Genomic DNA, 19843 nt, shown 5'->3' on the forward strand with positions numbered 1-19843 from the left:
TGCCACATTTGACATGAGATTCAACACTCACAGACCAATGTATTGCTAGGAATGGCTTTTGTCTTGACTGTCAGGATGACACAGAAGTTGAGGGTAAAATGCAGTTTTTTAATCCACTTAATTTATCTATAAGCTATAAATACACAATATAATTATGGTTTGGATGCCAAATAAAGGATTTAGCCCTAGAAAATGATTTATTGGTATGAAGCAGTACAGTATATGATGCTTGATATAGCACCACTTTGTCAAACTCGTCTCTAAATAAAAACATCAATCATTTAAATTAGGTTGCTATGGAACCATTTCTCACAGTGAGTGTTTCTGCTCCTTCTTTTATTTTGCCTAAAAAACTAAAACATTTGCGACTCATAACTTTGTAAAGGTTTGAATCCACCTCTTAAAGTTGGCTTGTGTTTCTCGGTCAGATTGCACAGGTAAACAGGTCCCCTCTATATTTAGATGTGTGCTCACTGTATCTCACAGCTGTGGGTTTCTCAGCATCTGCAAGCTACGTTTAAATGATGATACAAGGGATGGGGAAATGATAGTTAATTAAGAAGAATCTTTTATTCGCTTTATTTCTTTGGCAGCCTGTGTCCTTTATATAAACTCACTATCAATGGATACGATAACAAAAAAAAATATTATCTTAATATTTAATGACATTTGTACTTTCTTATACAAGTTATGGCAAAGTTAAAATTGCATCAACTAGAAATACCATTTAAATTAAAGGAACAACATATTGCAAAGACAAAACAATGATTAATTTCAATCAATTTATTTATTTCACTATAAATCCAGCAAAGACAGTTAGCATTAGGACAGAGAGTATATGTGTGTCTGCTGTGGAGGTTGGATGGTGGAGTTAATAGGTAGCCATTGTGTTGCGCAGCCACTCAGTCTGCACACACACCTGAAAATAAAAAGATATCAGTCAGTTCGTTGCAGTGAAACATGACATACTTTAAGGAGTGTGATATTTCTCTATTTTTAGGAGATGCAGGGAAGTTACCTTGGAGTAGACACCAGGGTGGTTCTGCTCAGCACACCCGTAGCCCCAGGACACAACACCCTGCAGCTCACCGTCACACACCACAGGACCACCAGAGTCTCCCTGAGAGATGTCATTTTAGAGAGTTAAAAAAATGTAGTCCTAGTAGAAAATAAAGCAGTATAAAGTAAATCAGAGATACACACCTGGCAGGAGTCCTTGCCTCCCTCCAGGTATCCGGCACAGAACATGGTGTTGTCGGTCATGCCGGGGTAGGAGTTATTACAGTCTTCATAAGAGAGGATGGGGACGGCAACACACTGCAGCCTGTTGCCATCAGCAGCTACAGCAATGCAACAACAGAGAGGGGTGCAGGGGCTTGTTGTAGATTACGTTTTTTACACATAGCAGAGCAAGAGCAGTTATAGCACGACTACCTAACCAACCATAAAGCTATAAGCCATTTCAGAGAAGTTTTAAAAACAAAACAGACACTGGGAGCGAGAAAGTCATAATGGGTGGTGTAAATGGGCCTGGTACACTGAAAAGGAAATGACACATGATGAATGTTCAATTTAGCAGAATCTCCAACAACACTGCTGACTGTATCCCAGAAAACATCATTTTGAAGGGGTTATTACCAGGTACTACTTAAGATATTGCATTCAACTCTATCTTAAAAGTCACATTATTTAATAAAAAGTTGTATCTAATGGGATTTACTTTTTATATATTCTATACATCAACTGATCGGTGTTCTTTATCATATTTCCTGTTTATTTGTTAAGGACTTTGCTGCACTGCACACATATTTATTGGTGTTGATAAAAAAAAACGATTACACATTGTGTAACATATCTTTGTAATGACAAGAGTGCTACACCAACATTATGGATGCAAAATAAGGAGCAATTGATTGTATTTTATACTGAGGAGCAGGAAATAGGTTCACACCTTCATGAAAGAATTAGTATGTAATGAAGATATGATGAGGGCAAACAAAGGCAAAAGAACTGAGGGAATCATTATTTGAAAGTCAAGGTTTAGGATTTTATTTACTCAGATTGCACATTATTCAAAACTCAACAACAACAGTGGAGAGGATGATGGAAGAAAGGCAGCAGAGTAAGATGGTGGTCACAGGATCAGACTTAATAGCTGGTCATGGTGGTCTCCAGCCAATAGTTGAAGAGGCAGACCTATGAATGGAGACAGGAGAGCTGCCCTGCTGTCCGGCCCTCCTCATTGGTCAGCAAGGAGCCAATCCCTGCTGCAGGATGTTGGAGTTAGTTGATTTATTTCCAGAATTACATATTATCATTGTTGAAGACAAAATTGGGAAAAGTAAAAACGGGGAGTATGGATAATATTGGGTCCTTTTATTATTTATTTATTACTTTATGACAATACAAGTCAAAATAATTCTTATACGATCTCTAATATCTACACAATGTAATAGTTGAACCTGTTTTTTGTTGTTTTGGGTGGTTAGGCCAAAGGACCCTGACCAAGAGTCGGTTTTTGACAGGCAGGGAGTGAGACTGTGTTGGGTTGGGAGAAGACCAAGGGTCGACAATTGAGGACAAAAGACAGGAACATGATCTGAAAAGGTTATTGTAAAAAACAAAAAAACTACACTAGTAGTACATATTTTTATATGCCACATTTGACATAAGCAGCCTGTCCTACAAAAAACGACCAAATAGGTTGATTGTTCAGCAGCTTATTACGACCCATAGTCATGTTTTAAAGTGTAGCACCTCTAGTGGTCATGAAAGAAACAACATGCTCCCGTTGATTGCAAACGCTCCGGAGGGTCGTTTATTCACAAATAACCCTCTCTGGAAAATCCTAAATTGTGGAATAGTTTGGCCATTAAAATGCTTTTTGATTAGATTTCTATCAAGAACTGTATATTGTACTTTTAGAATCTACGTCCAGTGGATGTGTAGGATCTATAGTTTGATAGATATTACGAAGATGATTTGAGGTCTTGCCAGGAGAACGTGTACGTCTTTCCGCAGCGTCCATGTAAAGTTGGCGTCAACCCTCACGGGGTGAAAACAGTATTTCCGATCTCGAAGTTTTCATAATAAAATCGGAAGCATTCCCCTCACTGTCAAATGATTACACAGTGATATCTGCATTACTCATCCACTAAAAACATCAGTTTATCCTTGTTAATTACACAATATTGATTGGTTTAAATTGTGTACAATGCTTTTGTGTTTTTAACCTTCGATTCGGAGAAACAAATAGTGTTTTCGGAGTTTAGACACTACAGAGTTTCCGAAAGACACTACACCACCCAGAATCTTCAGCTATCGTTTGGGACTACAACATCCGCTTTGCTTTACAAACCCTGTGATTAGTCCTCAAGCTCTGTGATTGGATGTTGGAGTGGCAGTGTGACAAGGTTACGCCGAGCGTCAAACAGCTCTTTGAAATAGAATGTAACCAGGGCAGACTATCCAAAACTGGACTCGGACGGGTATAAGATATACTTTATTGATCCCAAGTTGGGAAATGTTTTTGTTACAGCAGCATGTACTACTTTGTTCTACTCCACTACAATTCAGAGGTTAACCTGGTATTTTTACTCCACTACATTTATTTTAGTTACTTTGCAGATTCTGATTAAAGATGTGAAATATATACAACCCTTAAATCAGATTTTAGTTACACCTGAGTCAAATTCAGGGAAGGTGATTGTCAAGTGCCAAAATAAACTATGCAATATATTAGACGTTAAGTACTTTGTCAGACTTAATATTTATCTGTTGATACCCCCAACGTTTTTTTCTTATTCAAAAGAAGACCTTAACTTAAAGTATTCTTTAATGTTTAACCTGTTTCACGCCTTCCCCCCGGTACCGGGCGGATAAACGCGTCATTTGCAGGAAACAACGTCTAAGGAATCTTAATATTGAATAAAACTATGAATGTGTTATATCCATGTAACGGGAAGAAACTCAGCTAACTGATCTTTTTAATTTTTTTTTTCAAAAAAAACCCACAATGCTAGCACTCAGCCTCTGAATTAGCCTCGATCGAAAAAACGGGACCGACAAAGGCACATAAACTCACTCAGAACTCCCTTATTACTTATCCTAGATGCACAACCAAACACTATTTTTTGGTGTCCTGGAGACACGGAATCTAACGGTGCCCACCTCAACACTCAGTGATAAACATTCGCGACGCTATCAACGAAAGCGTACATCATCACATGTGGAGCCAAGAAGCTAAACATGTAAATATGGCTCACCTTGGTCAAAAGTGGTCTTCAATGGCATTAAAACGATAAAAAAACGATGCTGCAGTTAATCCATAGGTTCATCCTATGTGTCTGTGCCTTCTTTGAAATTATTTCTGATAATCCATAAGCAATACAACTGCGTTTTAGTTTCCAAACTCCAGAAGGAGACATTCCTCCAGTTTAGTTTCGCTTTCCACACGCGAAGCGGCAACATTTTTTCTTTACAATGTGTGTCTATGTGAGTATCCTCCTTCGATTCTATTGGCTCTAATGGTCACAAGGGTATGTCAACCAACCAGATCGAGCAAGGGGGGCCAGAGATAGGTCAAATCCACCCAAATGACCCCAGATGGCCCAGTTTTTGGCTAAATCTCTCTAAAAAGGTCAAATTTCACTTGTTTTGCATCAATCTTGATACAGGGTACTTATTATATGTTGTACTTTGGATTCCTAAAGCTTTTAGTCTACTAACCCATCATCCAAGGGTAGTTTTCACTATCTGTAAAAAATAATTTTTGGACGGACACTATAATTTACAGTTTTTTACTATGTAAAATCTGAATTTTCTTTAAAATAAAAAACATTTATATTGATTCTGACACTTCTACATCCAACTCACAGGTTTATCATTACTTTGAGAAAAGATTATTAATTTAACCCTTTTAGAAGGGAAGATATGGTCATTTGTTCTGGGAATGTCATTTTCGAGCCTGAGACCTGAAAAACAGGCTCAGAGTGGAACAGGTTAATGGTGGAGGTATACACACATATTGATAGATGTCTTGTAATGCACTGTTGAGGAACCTGTGACCCAAGTTTTTCATTAATTGCATAACTTCAACATAGTTGTGTATATGATATGTCAATAAACCTTAGAAAATCTTGAAAGGGATGTTGTTACGATATCCGATAGGACCCAAACGCAGGACACGGCAGAGTGTTGGAAAAAGGTTTATTGTGAGGTGGAGGAGCGTGGAGAGTAATCCTGTAGGAATGAAGACTGGTGAGTGTGGAGAGTAATCCGGTTGGAATGATGACTGGTGGCGGCAGGTGATGGTAACAAGGCGGCTGGATAGTGATCCTGGAGCATAAGAGAAACAGATGAGAAAAGTATTCCGTGTACAGAGAAATAGTTTTAAATCGGCTAAGAAGGCTGAGAGTTACCACTGGGGATTAAACAACGATCTGGCGCTGACATGTTGTGGAGCCTCCGCTGATATACCATTAGTAAATGGCTGAATGGGAATCAGGTGTGTAAAGCTGATTGCACCAGGTGGAGATTTGCAGCAGGTGGAGATTGAGCCGGGAGCCAGGAGTGACAGCCACCACGCCCACACAGACAGGGAAAGGGAACACACACACTCACAAGGGAGGTGGCTGAAGAGTAGAGCCACCACAGTACCCCCCTCTTAAGGGACGCCTCCAGGCGGTCTACCAGGTCTACCAGGGTTATCCCGGTGGAAGTCCCGAACCAGGGACGCGCCCACGATGTTTCGCCGGGGAACCCAAGACCTCTCCTCTGGACCATAGCCCTCCCAATCCACAAAATATTGGAATCCCCTTCCACGGCGACGAACGTCCAACAATCGCCTGACGGTGTAGGTTGGGTGATCATTGATGATGCGGGGGGGGTGGGGGAACACTCACTGGAGGAGACAAGGGGCTGCTGGCAACAGGTTTTAACAGAGAAACATGAAATGTCGGATGAACCTTCATGTGTGGGGGAAGCTTGAGTTTTACTGCAGATGGGTTGATAACTGAGTCGATGATGAAGGGGCCGACATAACGTGGCGTGAGTTTCTTCGACTCTGTCTTGAGTGGGAGATCTTTGGAGGAAAGCCAAACACTCTGACCTGGTAAGTAGTTGGGAGCCGGGGTCCTGTGGCGGTCTGCGATGAGGCAGTTGCGGGCAGCGGAGCGGAGCAGGGCGGCTCGGGTATCCCTCCACACCTTATGACAGCGACGAAGGTGGGTCTGAACGGAAGGAACAGCAACCTCCTCTTCCTGGGATGGAAACAGGGGTGGTTGGAAACCCATGGCACAATGAAAGGGTGAAATACCTGTGGCTGCATTTGGCAGGGAGTTGTGGGCATATTCGATCCATGGCAGATGTGGGCACCATGACGAAGGGTTCCTGAAAGCCACACAGCGAAGAGCCGCCCCCAGATCCTGGTTGGCCCGTTCCGTTTGCCCGTTCGTCTGAGGATGATATCCAGATGACAGGCTCACTGATGCTCCCAGAGCCTGACAGAAGGCTTTCCAAACGTGGGAAATGAACTGGGGACCCCGGTCAGAGACGATGTCGGTGGGAATCCCATGGAGTCGAACAACATGATTGACCAGAAGATCTGCAGTCTCTCGGGCTGTGGGAAGCTTGGGAAGAGCAACAAAGTGTACCATCTTGGAAAATCTGTCCACAATAGTTAGGATGATGGTATTTCCTTGTGACAGTGGAAGTCCAGTGACAAAATCCAAGGCCACATGCGACCAAGGACGCCTAGGTACCGGCAGCGGCCGAAGCAGGCCAGAGGGAGATTGGTGGGAGGACTTGGCGCGGGCACATACTGTACAGGCAGCAACAAAGGCCCTGGTGTCTTGAGCCATGGAAGGCCACCAGAACCGTTGTTTTAGAATAAACAGTGTGCGATGGACACCAGGATGACAGGAGAGACGGGAGGCGTGTGCCCACTGCAGGACCTTGGAGCGAACAGGGGTAGGCACAAAAAGACTATTAGCTGGGCAGTTACCTGGGTTAGGTTGCGCCCGCTGAGCCTCCTTAACCAATGACTCAATCTCCCAGGTAACAGCCGCCACCACGCAGGAGGCAGGCAGGATAGTGTCTGGATTGGCAGCTGGTCCTTCGGAAGCGAACTGGCGAGAGGAATCAGGGTGGATGAGCACAGGGGCAGTGGTGAAAAGTCTCTTTAGCTCCGAGAAGGCTGCATCGCACTCTGGAGTCCAGAAAAAACCAGTTGTAGGGGAAGTGAGTCTGGTTAAAGGGCCCGCCACTCTGCTGTAGTCTCTGATGAAGCGCCGATAAAAATTGGCGAAACCAAGAAACTGTTGAAGCAGTTTAACTGAGGTTGGTTTGGGCCACCCCGCCACCGCTTGGATCTTCTCAGGGTCGGTCCTAATCTTTCCTTCCTCAACGATGTAGCCCAGGAATGAGACTGTGTTGACATGGAATTCGCATTTCTCCGCCTTCACAAAGAGTCTGTTTTCAAGGAGTCTCTGCAGCACCTGCCTGACATGGATAATGTGCTCCTCCTTGTTACGGGAGAAAATGAGAATGTCATCCAAGTAGACAAAGACTGACCGGTTGAGGAGGTCACGGAGTACATCGTTCACCATTGACTGAAAAACTGCTGGGGCATTCGTCAGTCCAAAAGGCATCACCAGATACTCAAAGTGACCGAGTGGTGTGTTAAAGGCAGTCTTCCACTCGTCCCCTGCACGGATTCTGACGAGGTGGTAGGCATTGCGGAGGTCCAGTTTGGAAAAGATGGTGGCTTCCTGGAGGGGTTCAAAGGCGGAGTTAATGAGGGGTAATGGATATTTGTTTTTTATAGTGATGGCATTGAGACCCCTGTAATCAATGCAGGGCCGCAGTGAGCGGTCCTTCTTGGACACGAAGAAGAACCCAGCACCGACCGGGGAGGAGGATGGGCGGATGACACCAGCAGCCAGGGAGTCATGGATGTAACTCTCCATGGATTTTCTCTCAGGGCGAGACAGGTTGAACAGACGTGAGGAAGGCAGAGGGGCCCCGGGAAGGAGGTCAATGGGACAGTCGTAGGGTCGATGAGGAGGAAGAGAAAGAGCTCGCTGTTTACTGAACACCTCTCCTAGGCTATGATATTCCATGGGGACAGATAACAGGTCAGGCGGCTCGATCTTGGGTGGTGGAGCGGCGGCCTCTGCTGGCGGTAGGGCAGACTGCAGGCATGAGGATAAACAAAAACAACTCCAACTAATGATTTTGCCAGTTATCCAATCAATCTGGGGGTCGTGTGTTCTTAACCAGGGATGACCCAACACTATGGGAGCATGAGGTGAGGAAATAAGGTGAAACTGAATAAACTCACGATGGTTTCCAGACAGAATGAGGTTTACTGGCTTGGTGCGGTGAGTGACTTGGGCCAGGAATTGTCCATTAAGAGCATTGGCATTAAGAGGTGAATCCAACACTTCGCAGGGAATTCCTGCCTGAGCTGCGATGTCAATGTCCAAAAAATTCTCGTCTGCCCCCGAGTCCACTAAGGCGAGCAGGGGTAGTGACTGTTGGTTGCAGCAAAGAACGGCTTCTAGCTGCGTTCTGGGTCGGGGGTTGAGAGAGGAGGAAGGGCTCGCCAGAATCCCCACAGCTACTGACGAGCCTGACCTTTTGGCAGATTAGGACAGGAGGAAACTAGATGACTGGTTTGGCTGCAATAAACACATTCCCCAGCCTGGATCCTTCTAGCCCGCTCAGATGGTGAGAGGTGGGCCCTTCCCACTTGCATGGGCTCATCTTCGGGGGGTGAAACCGAGAAAGGAGTCGGAAAGGATCTGGAGATTGGGGCAGTGGCAGTGCCAATTCGGGGATCAAGTGAGGAGTAGCTGGGATTGGGGTGACGGCTATTCCTATCCCTGCGTCTCTCTCTGAGGCGATTATCAATCTTGATAGCTGTGGCAATTAAATTATCCAAGCTAACTGGATCATCCCTAGCAGCTAGCTCGTCTTTAATTGCTTCGTTCAGCCCTTGAAGAAAAACATCTTGCAATGACTCGTTATTCCAGCCTGAGTCAGCAGCAACTGTTCTAAACTCAACTGAAAATTCGGCTACACTACGGGAGCCCTGCTGGAGAGAAAGAAGGCGCCTAGAAGCGTCCCTCCCCCGTACCGGGTGATCAAAAACTTTTTTCATTTCGGAAATGAAAGTATCAAATGATGAGCAAATGTGTGGCTGGCTCTCCCTAACGGCTGTAGCCCAATCTAGAGCACTCCCCCTCAACAGACTCATTACATATGCTACCCTAGCCCCATCTGTGTGATAAGTACTAGGCTGCTGCTCAAAGACTAACGAACACTGGAACAAAAAGGCTCTACAAATACCCAAATCTCCAGCGTATCGCTCCGGTGTAGGAATAACAGCCTCTCGTAGCTGATGGAGAGGTGCGGCAGGAGCGGGGGGAGGAGCTGTCGGCTGTGCAGCGGGCTGCGGGGGAGAAAACTGGGAGGTGAGCAGTTCCACTTGTGTGCCGATCCTTTGCACGTTAGTGGAGAGGTTCCGGAGAGTCTCCACAACCTCACGGAGAACCACGTCGTGATGCCCCACGAGAGCACCTTGATTGGCCAGGGCTTGGCTGAGTTCGTCCGCAGTCTTGGACTGGTGGCCTGTGTCCGCTGAGTCCATACTGGCCAGATCGTTCTGTTACGATATCCGATAGGACCCAAACGCAGGACACGGCAGAGTGTTGGAAAAAGGTTTATTGTGAGGTGGAGGAGCGTGGAGAGTAATCCTGTAGGAATGAAGACTGGTGAGTGTGGAGAGTAATCCGGTTGGAATGATGACTGGTGGCGGCAGGTGATGGTAACAAGGCGGCTGGATAGTGATCCTGGAGCATAAGAGAAACAGATGAGAAAAGTATTCCGTGTACAGAGAAATAGTTTTAAATCGGCTAAGAAGGCTGAGAGTTACCACTGGGGATTAAACAACGATCTGGCGCTGACATGTTGTGGAGCCTCCGCTGATATACCATTAGTAAATGGCTGAATGGGAATCAGGTGTGTAAAGCTGATTGCACCAGGTGGAGATTTGCAGCAGGTGGAGATTGAGCCGGGAGCCAGGAGTGACAGCCACCACGCCCACACAGACAGGGAAAGGGAACACACACACTCACAAGGGAGGTGGCTGAAGAGTAGAGCCACCACAGATGTGCAAAATAGCTATTATATACAGTTTTTAATTAACTATTAGTAGAGAATAATGAGTAATGAATATACTTTATAGAGATCTGCAGATAAATGTTTAGTCTTCTCAAGCACCAACTAATATCTCTCCTGATTGTTGGCACTTGACAATCACCTTTCCCTGAATTTTACTCAGGTGTAACTAAAGTCTGCTTTAAGGGTTGTTTATATTTCACATCATTAATCAGAATCTGCAAAGTAACTAAAATAAATGTAGTGGAGTAAAAATACCAGGTTAACCTCTGAATTGTAGTGGAGTAGAATTACAAAGTAACAATGAGCTGGCATGTGGGTATATATTAATGCTTCCCATAATGGACACAAGCGATTTTCACCCATTTATGAATTACATATTTTACATTTGTACACACCAATTTGTTTCCTATCCCCTAAACCTCCAGGGCTGTACACAGTTTAATACTGTCAACTTCTAATTTTGGGAAAAACGAAAACGTCTTTTAAAACTACAATTCCCAGTAGAGACGTGCCATAGAACATGTTGCGAAACACAATAGCCAGCATGTGTAGTTCTGGGGGGGGCGTTCGAGTCCAGTTTTGGAAAGTCTGCCGTGGTTTCGTTCCATTTAAAAGAGCTGTTTGGCGCTCGGCGTAACTTTGGCGCACTGCCACTCCAACATCCAATCCCAGAGCTTGAAGATTAATCACGGGGTTTGTCAACGGGACTGTAGTCCCAAACGATAGCTGGGGATTATGGGTAGTGTAGTGTCTTCGGCCATCCTAAACTCTGATTTTTCTTTCAGATTTCATATCGCATTAACATTATCCCGACGTGCATTGCGGCTAAAACATCCAATCAGCGAGCTGAGGATCTTTCCTACGTCACTTTACAGCCCCGCCCACTTTTGGGGAAACCAGCTGTCATTTGAACGGCGATCAAGCCTGAAGCCACAGAGCTCTTCTGTTGTATACTGTCCTTTCTTCTTAGAGGAAGTACAGAAACACGTAACTCTGGATTTGTTTTAATGTTTGAGGTGCAATAAACGATACAGCAGCTTTTTGGCATGTTAAAACTATTATTTTCTGCCTCGCAGTTGGCGAAATTACAGCCTCGCCTACTGATTTTAATTTAACCATAGGATATCGAGCCCGATCGTCGATTTCAAATGTGTGCTCTAAAATGATATTTATAAATGACTATTATCATTATTATAAGCAAGACAATAAATGTCAAAGATATGTAGAAAATAAACGTATTTGAGATAAGTTCATAACAAACGTAACGTGGGAGAAAATATGTTTCTAGAAGATATGTAGAAAATAAACGTATTTGAGATAAGTTAATAACAAACGTAACGTGGGAGAAAATATGTTTCTAGAAGATATGTAGAAAATAAACGTATTTGAGATAAGTTCATAACAAACGTAACGTGGGAGAAAATATGTTTCTAGAAGATATGTAGAAAATAAACGTATTTGAGATAAGTTCATAACAAACGTAACGTGGGAGAAAATATGTTTCTAGAAGATATGTAGAAAATAAATGTATTTGAGATAAGTTCATAACAAACGTAACGTGGGAGAAAATATGTTTCTAGAAGATATGTAGAAAATAAACGTATTTGAGGTAAGTTCATAACAAACGTAACGTGGGAGAAAATATGTTTCTAGAAGATATGTAGAAAATAAACGTATTTAAGATACGTTCATAACCAACGTAACGTGGGAGAAAATACGTTTCTCGCTAAACGTAATTGAGAATGCAGTTTAGTTCTGTGGGAACGTAATTTTTAGGAGACAGGGTTGGTATTTCATAACTCATTATATTCATGTATCTTCAATTCTGGTCCACTTAAAGAATTTTTCTTTTTTTAACCTCCCTAGCAGTGCGTGGAACCTTGGGTGTACGAACATGTAACAATTACTCCTTCCTTTATCAAGGATTTAAAAACAGAAGTAATTTCATCAATGGTTTGTAGTTGAATTTAGGAATTATCACTTAGGGTAGGTATGTTTTTACTTTTTAACATCTCTAAATTTCAATTCATTACTAATTAAATGGATGACCATTAGGAGGTGGTGACGCTTGTCTTTTAAACTCATAATCTGGTGCCGTGCGCTCCCTGTGAAGCTGCAAGTAAGATTTTAAAAACCACTGCAGGGTGGGTTGAGTGACCCATTCTCCTTATTGGTTGTCAATAATATGCACCTTTACAATGGGTGATCCAAGGCCCCACATTTTTTCCAATTATATTGCTTTTTCAAAATTAAATGTGCTGTTTTTTATTTTAATTTAATTTTAAACTCTACATTTTGGTTGTGGTTAAAGCACGTTATTGCATTCTTTTGTTGATACGTTATATTTGATGAAAACATAAAAATATTAAGAGTACATACAAATTAGGGGGAAAGTAGAAGGTCAATGATAGAAATATAGAATAGGACATATCAATAAGATACTGTAAGTGATCTTTACAATAAAACAGTTTAGTGCAGGACATCCAAAGATATTAATCGGATGTGCAAAACAGACAAACTAATTAGGCTTTATTTAAACATTAAAGAATACTTTAGGTTAAGGTCTTCTTTTGAATAAGAAAAAATCTTTGGGGGTATCTACAGATACATATTAAGGCTGACAAAGTACTTAACGTCTAATATATTGCATCATTTAGTGGGAATGCTGATACAGCATTCCAACTATATGTTATTCTACGGACAAAATATTTATTATTCCACCGGAATTTTGCACCTCTTCTCCTCCTGCATTGAACATCGCAGAAACTCCGTTCAAACATCAAAACGTTCAGCTCGGTCGGGAATCGATGGCTATTACTTTTCTCATTCATAACTTTCATAATTCCAGAGATACATCCCATAATACATCACATTTCTAACATGGATTTCAATGGAGAAATTCTTCAGACTTCAACAAATCTTCATGCGACTTCAACTGCTAACTGTTCATTCATACTTTCACTCAGAAACCTCATTCCAACTTTAAAATGTTACACATCTTTCTGACATTATTCGTGTAACACAACTTTTAAATCTGATTCTTACTTTTAGAGATATTAAACATTGTTCAGACCTTGGTAAAGAGGTTTTCTTCAGATTTGAACATTAACTAGAGTGCGTGATGTCACAGCTAGAGGGTAGGAAATCTGAAATTTGCCTTCATATTTCTTTTTAAAACTGCCATAATTCCCAAACCTTACATTCCTGAGACATAACTTTTCATGACAAACGTAGGAAAACATCTCGTAGCTTGAAAAAGGACAAATAATTAAACAAAATGCCTCTTGAGGGCATGAAGTGACAAAAACATTCAACATGTCTGCATTAACACCCATTGTACTTTCAGGCTGATATTTCCTCACAGCAGCAGCCGCACACTTTTAGTTAAACTGCCAAAAAGGCCACATTATTAACCCGATAGTACACAAAAAGCACACTTCAGATACTCAACTTCCTTGACATGCTTCAAATTCTCTAAAGCAACTACTATGAGCTGCTCCGACCCTCGGTCCTGACGGACTCCAACTTGTGTTTATTAATCAAACAAATAAATAAACACAAGGATAATTGTGTCTTATTGTTGAGTAAATAACAGTGTGTGGTTTAGAAAATAATACAAAATTAGAAGGAAAAAACGAGGAAACAATACAGATTTCAGTTTTCTGAGCCCCTACTCTCCCCCTAACTGACAGCAACAAAAGTCCGAAATTATTCAATTAAAATAAAGAAGTAAACACAATAAGTGTGGCTTGATATTGAGTAAGAAAAAGGTTGATAAACGCTGTGAGAATGGATCTGCGGAGAGCATTTCGCCGCGATCCCAACTCGTCTATTACCAACGTTCAGGGAGTTCTATGCAAGTCAATGGGACTCCCTGATAGTTGAAACTCGATGCTAAAGGGCCCCCCCTTGCATTGGAAAGTGACGACAGGGACCCTGACATAACGTCAACATACAGTAGGCCGAGTTGGGAGTGAGAATGTGTTGGAACAATCAACCTATTTGGTCGTATGAGTTGGAGGACTTGTTGGACATAAGATTCAACACTCACAGACCAATGTATTGCTAGGAGTGGCTTTTGTCTTGACTGTCATGGTGACAGAGAAGTTGAGGGTAAAATGTTAAACAGAAAAATGTCCGTTTTTTAATCCACTTAATTTATCTATAAGCTATACATACACAATATAATTATGGTTTGGATGCCAAATAAAGGATTTAGCCCTAGAAAATGTTTTATTGGTATGAAGCAGTACAGTATATGATGCTTGATATAGCACCACTTTGTCAAACTCATCTCTAAATAAAAACATCAATCATTTAAATTAGGTTGCTATGGAACCATTTCTCACAGTGAGTGTTTCTGCTCCTTCTTTTATTTTGCGTAAAAAAACTAAAACATTTGCGACTCATAACTTTGTAAAGGTTTGAATCCACCTCTTAAAGTTGGCTTGTGTTTCTCGGTCAGATTGCACAGGTACAGTAAACAGGTCCCCTCTATATTTAGATGTGTGCTCACTGTATCAGCTGTGGGTTTCTCAGCATCTGTTACCTACAAACTAAATTAAGATAGGAATGGAGAGGCTGACCTGAAAAAACAAGGTATCTTTATAAACATTTTTAAAAGTCACTTTTCAATAAATAGCTAGAAAGCAGTTGGAGGAAGTCCTCAGATTCTTCACACGAAGGTATCAAACAACAATGAAATAATACTGCTGTCAGTAAAATGTAGTTTAAGTAGATAAGTATTTCTAGACAAATGGATTTAATGTGTCAAAAGTAAAAGGTACACATTGTGCAGAATAGACCATACTAGAGTATTAAGTTGAAGAGTCCAGAAATATAAAACTTCAGAGTCAGAGTTGTTGTGAGACAAGTTACAGCTTAATCCTTTTTATTAGTAAATGTTGATTTCATGTGAATCCCAGCATATCTTTGCACAACTCTTCCCTAAATATAGTTTTGCAGCCATATGAAATACTTTTGTGGTTAAGCATAGTGTTTTAATCTATAACAATGCAAAGCAAAAAGTAAGTAAATATTTTTTGTAATACGAAATACAGTTAAATAATTAGTTTTTCAAATGTAGTGGATTAGAAGTGTGAAGTAACATTAATGGTACATACTTAAATTAGGTTGATGTAGATGTGGCTCAAACCCACAGCACCTCACACTCTGGGACATTGGACTCATTTACAATGTCTTTATTTACTATCGATTACATCTGTATTTATCTATATACGTTTAAACCCTGCACCTCATATTGGTTCTGGGAATTCATTGAAAACTAATGCGCTTTGATCACTATTTGCACTTTCTGATTGGATGCAAACTGTATTTCGTTGTACTCTGTGCAATGACAATAAAGTTGAATCTAATATACATTAACATTATCCTTAAGTACAGTATTTGAGTAAATGTCAGAAGTTAGAAAGCACTTTGCAACAGGAAAATGTAAAAGCTTATATATTATGCATTATTAAGAACATGTTAAAAATGATAATGGCACAAACTACTGCCGTCAATGCAATACAACACGAGTACTTATATTGGAAACAAGAGGCAAGGCAACCAAAACTAAATAAGTAAACTAAACAATTATTAAAGAAATACCTAATAACACAAAAGTGTTTTGAAAAAACACTTAAAAAGATACAAATTCAGCAAGCCTGAGTTGTTTCACAGAACAGATATAATTTAGAATAATGGGTCATACATTTTTCGGCCCCCACTGGGCATATAAAGCAGCATTTTGTATTTTATTTAACCGCTATTGATGGTCTTATATTTATAAAGATATATTGCAGAACTGTTCAACATTTTTATTTTTATTAATGCAGATAGAAGAGATGGTGAAGTGATGACTCATTTATCAAATTAATAATAACTTTATGGAAATACTTTTTGAAAGTTGCTTTCCTTGATATATTAATATTTTATAACTTTATTAATTGTCCGTTCACAATTCTTATCTCCGAGACCTGCTGAAAACCTCAAAAGATTGTTTAGAAAAGTCATCTAATTAAGTTCTATTAATTAGTCATATTTAATAGTGATACAATAATAATAATCCAAAAACAAAACAATGGTTTATTTCAAACCCTTTTTCTTATTTTACTATAATATAAAACAATTGTTATAGAGAGTCCACATGAAAGAAATGTGTGCATTTGTTTCTTTATTAGTCCACATTGGGTATATAAAGCACCCAAAGATCAGGTATACTTTAAAATAACCACTACTGATGGTCTTACATTTATAAAGTTGTTTTGCAGCATTGTTGTGCTACGAGTGAAAAGTAACCTACGTTTAAATGATGATACAAGGGATGGGGAAATGATAGTTAATTAAGAAGAATCTTTTATTAGCTTTATTTCTTTGGCTGCCTGTGTCCTTCATATCAACTCACTATCAATGGATATGATAAAAACAAAAACAATGATTCATTTCAATCAATTTATTTATTTCACTATAAATCCAGCAAAGACAGTTAGCATTAGGACAGACAGTATATGTGTGTCTGCTGTGGAGGTTGCATCGTGGAGTTAATAGGTAGCCATTGTGTTGCGCAGCCACTCAGTCTGCACACACACCTGAAAATAAAAAGATATCAATCGTTGCAGTGAAACATGACATACTTTAAGGAGTGTGATATTTCTCTATTTTTAGGAGATGCAGGGAAGTTACCTTGGAATAGACACCGGGGTGGTTCTTCTCAGCACACCCGTAGCCCCAGGACACAACACCCTGCAGCTCACTGTCACACACCACAGGACCACCAGAGTCTCCCTGAGAGATGTCATTTTAGAGAGTTAAAAAAATGTAGTCCTAGTAGAAAATAAAGCAGTATAAAGTCAATCAGAGATACACACCTGGCAGGAGTCCTTGCCTCCCTCCAGGTATCCGGCACAGAACATGGTGTTGTCGGTCATGCCGGGGTAGGAGTTATTACAGTCTTCATAAGAGAGGATGGGGACGGCAACACACTGCAGCCTGTTGCCGTCAGCAGCTGCAGCAATGCAACAACAGAGAGGGGTGCAGGGGCTTGTTGTAGATTACGTTTTTTTAGACAGTGTCAGACTGTAGCAAAGAAAACCATTTTACTAGAAGAACAATATTATCAATCAACCATTGGTTCAATCTTTTGATCATATAAACCTGGAACAGCTCTTTTTAACCCTGAAGGACTAAATTATATTTTCCTGCAGTACATCCAGAGCTGATTTATCTCTACCCCAGCCTAGCTAGACTTTCCCTACAAAAACAGAACCACTCTTCTTGTCTCCTTTCCATGTAATTTGTCATTTGGCAGGAGGCGTGTGGTGCAGTGGGTTGTGCGTTGGTGTTCGGATCAGGGGGTCACAGGTTCAAACCCCACTGCAGTCAGCATGTCGTTGTGTCCCTGGGCAAGACACTTCACCCCAAATTGCTCCTGTGGGGATTGTCCACAGTATTGAGTATGTAAGTCGCTTTGGATAAAAGCGTCTAACAAGTGACATGTAATGTAATGTAATTTGTTAGACGCTTTTATTCAAAGCGACTTACATACATCCAGTACAGTGGACAATCCCCACAGGAGCAATTTGGGGTGAAGTGTCTTGCCCAGGGACACAACGACATGCTGACTGCAGTGGGACAGTGATATCAACTGAGCCACAGCCTCATATAACCCAAGTGATGTTTTTTTTGTGATTATTTCTTCAACATGTGCTAGTATTATGCATGTTTGTTGTCAATACTTTTTCTTTTGTAAACTTTTTTGATATCCATTGTGTAATTAAATAATAGAAAATAAATCAATTAAAAAGAATAATATTAAATAAAATGACAGTTTCAAAAATCTAAGCTTGTCTGAACTTTTTCTACTCACTGGAGCTCTGGGTGCTTCCCCAGCCGGAGACGGTGCACATGGTGCCAGCGGGGGCACAGCTGCTGGGCAGAGCCACGGGCTGCACGTACTGGTTGAGGGTGGCGGGCTTGCTCAGCTTGATCAGCATGATGTCATTCATGAGGCTGTAGCGATCATAGTAGGGGTGTGTGATGACACTGAGGGAGCTGATGAACTGCTCGTTTCCCTCAGTGACTCCGATGTGATGCTCTCCCATACGCACCTCAATGCGACTGAGAGAGAAGTTGGTGATTAATGGGGGCTTGTTTGTTTATTAAAGCATCAGATGAATATTAATGGCCTTAAACATGTGCTTACGACTTGTAGCAGTGAGCAGCAGACACCACCCAGTTCTCGTTGACCAGGGAGCCTCCACAGAAGTGGTACCCAATATTCAGAGACACCTGATGGGGCTGGGAGTGAGGTGTGCACTCATACCCACCGACGATTTTGTCATCTTCCGCAGCAACTAAAAACAATTAAGACAACAATAAGAGAGCCAAAATGCTAAATGAATACTGCTGTACCGTAAATATATAAAAGTGCATGATGCATTAAAAACAACCTACTCACAAGCAGCTCCAATGAGCAGAACAAAGACCAGGGACTTCATGGCTGCAAAGTTTCATCCAGTCAGTACACTTGCATTCATATTTTATATCTCTTCCGAGCGCCTGATTGGTCCAATAGTTGCCAATGAAAATAAAAGTTGATACACTGGCCGCCAGGTGTAGGTGGTTCATTTCAGGTGACTGACCTTAAAGAACTTTGACTGAAAAAAAAAGTACCCTAAAATAGCTGTAACAGCTGGATTATTCACAGAGAGCCTTTGCTCAAGGCCGACTCGCATATCGGTAATGTAGCAGTGAATCGGGATATCATCAAGAGTGCATGAGGCTTAACAAAGAAACTGGCATATAATGAGTGTACAGTTAATAATGAAATTAATCGTTTTACAGCTATTACTTTTTCATGTTCAGCGCAGAAAAATAACAAATTCTTGTATGAATTATTGAACATTATTTAACAGTCAATGCCAATCCCTTTTGTGTATCAGCTGACCTGGTCCCTGAATCGGCCACTGTATAAGCCAATATCTGTCAAACACTTATATTCTGCAGTGACACGTACAACTGAAACACTGCCATTCAAGCACATCTTTAAAACTGAGCATCACAAATGCCACCATTCAACAACAACACACTCTAGTTTCCAAATCCTCCCAAACACAGCATGGATTTTGAATCTTCAGACTGCACCTGTTAATCTTCTTCATGTCACTCATGCATATTTATCATGTGAAATTGAAGCTGCTCTGCTGTTACATCAAAGCAGCCAAATGTAACTCAGGTTGATTCAAGCTTCACCAGCAGCAGATTTGCACAGAATTCAACACACAATTGACTGCGTTATTGTGCAGAATTCTTCATTATTAAATGGTCTTTTATACTTCCATGTAATGATCTTAATTGTTAAATAACACTTTTGACCCTACCATCTTTTATAATGCAAGTAAAATGCATGTTTTTGAGTTTATCACTGTAAAGTTTCCTTTATTATATTTTCTGATAGTAATTGTGATCGAGTGATTTTATTTTTTTTGTGTTTGCCTCTTGTCTCTTCACTTTATCAACATTTTGTTAGGGTCATTCTATCTAAAGACACGTGGTTTGGTTTTCTTGTGAAAGCCAAATCCAACAACTGTGGTTGTGAACCAAACCATCTGCACACCAGCAAATGTAAAAGTTGAATAAATAATACAATTTCCTGGCA

The 19843-nt window shown here is 41.0% G+C and overlaps 1 protein-coding gene across 2 annotated transcripts; it reads right to left on the bottom strand.

Annotated features, from left to right (window-relative positions):
* Positions 1-800: 800 nt before the first annotated feature.
* Positions 801-18738, bottom strand: LOC117477251 (trypsin-1-like). 2 transcript variants are annotated; one of them, XM_034123918.1, is made up of 6 exons: positions 18644-18738; positions 18389-18539; positions 18053-18303; positions 1204-1340; positions 1019-1120; positions 801-919 (listed from the first exon to the last, which is right to left on the bottom strand). In XM_034123918.1, exons 1-6 carry the CDS (start codon positions 18681-18683, stop codon positions 872-874), a joined length of 729 nt encoding a protein of 242 aa, XP_033979809.1. In that variant the 5' UTR covers positions 18684-18738; the 3' UTR covers positions 801-871. The 2 variants fall into 2 exon arrangements, with proteins under 2 accessions (XP_033979809.1, XP_033979808.1); XM_034123917.1 differs by lacking the exons at positions 801-919; positions 1019-1120; positions 1204-1340 and adding exons at positions 16625-16775; positions 16870-16971; positions 17055-17191.
* Between the last annotated feature and the right edge of the window lie 1105 nt (positions 18739-19843).

The sequence above is a fragment of the Trematomus bernacchii genome, unplaced genomic scaffold (genome assembly GCF_902827165.1).
Source record: "Trematomus bernacchii unplaced genomic scaffold, fTreBer1.1, whole genome shotgun sequence".
Taxonomy (NCBI): domain Eukaryota; kingdom Metazoa; phylum Chordata; class Actinopteri; order Perciformes; family Nototheniidae; genus Trematomus; species Trematomus bernacchii.

Excerpts from the sequence above, each read along its gene's own strand:
- LOC117477251 (XM_034123918.1), bottom strand. The coding sequence starts at position 18,683 with ATGAAGTCCCTGGTCTTTGTTCTGCTCATTGGAGCTGCTT. Across the intron at positions 18,540-18,643 it reads TCTGCTCATTGGAGCTGCTT|TTGCTGCGGAAGATGACAAA; the intron begins GTGAGTAGGTTG and ends AATTGTTTTTAG. Across the intron at positions 1,121-1,203 it reads GAGGCAAGGACTCCTGCCAG|GGAGACTCTGGTGGTCCTGT; the intron begins GTGTGTATCTCT and ends GACATCTCTCAG.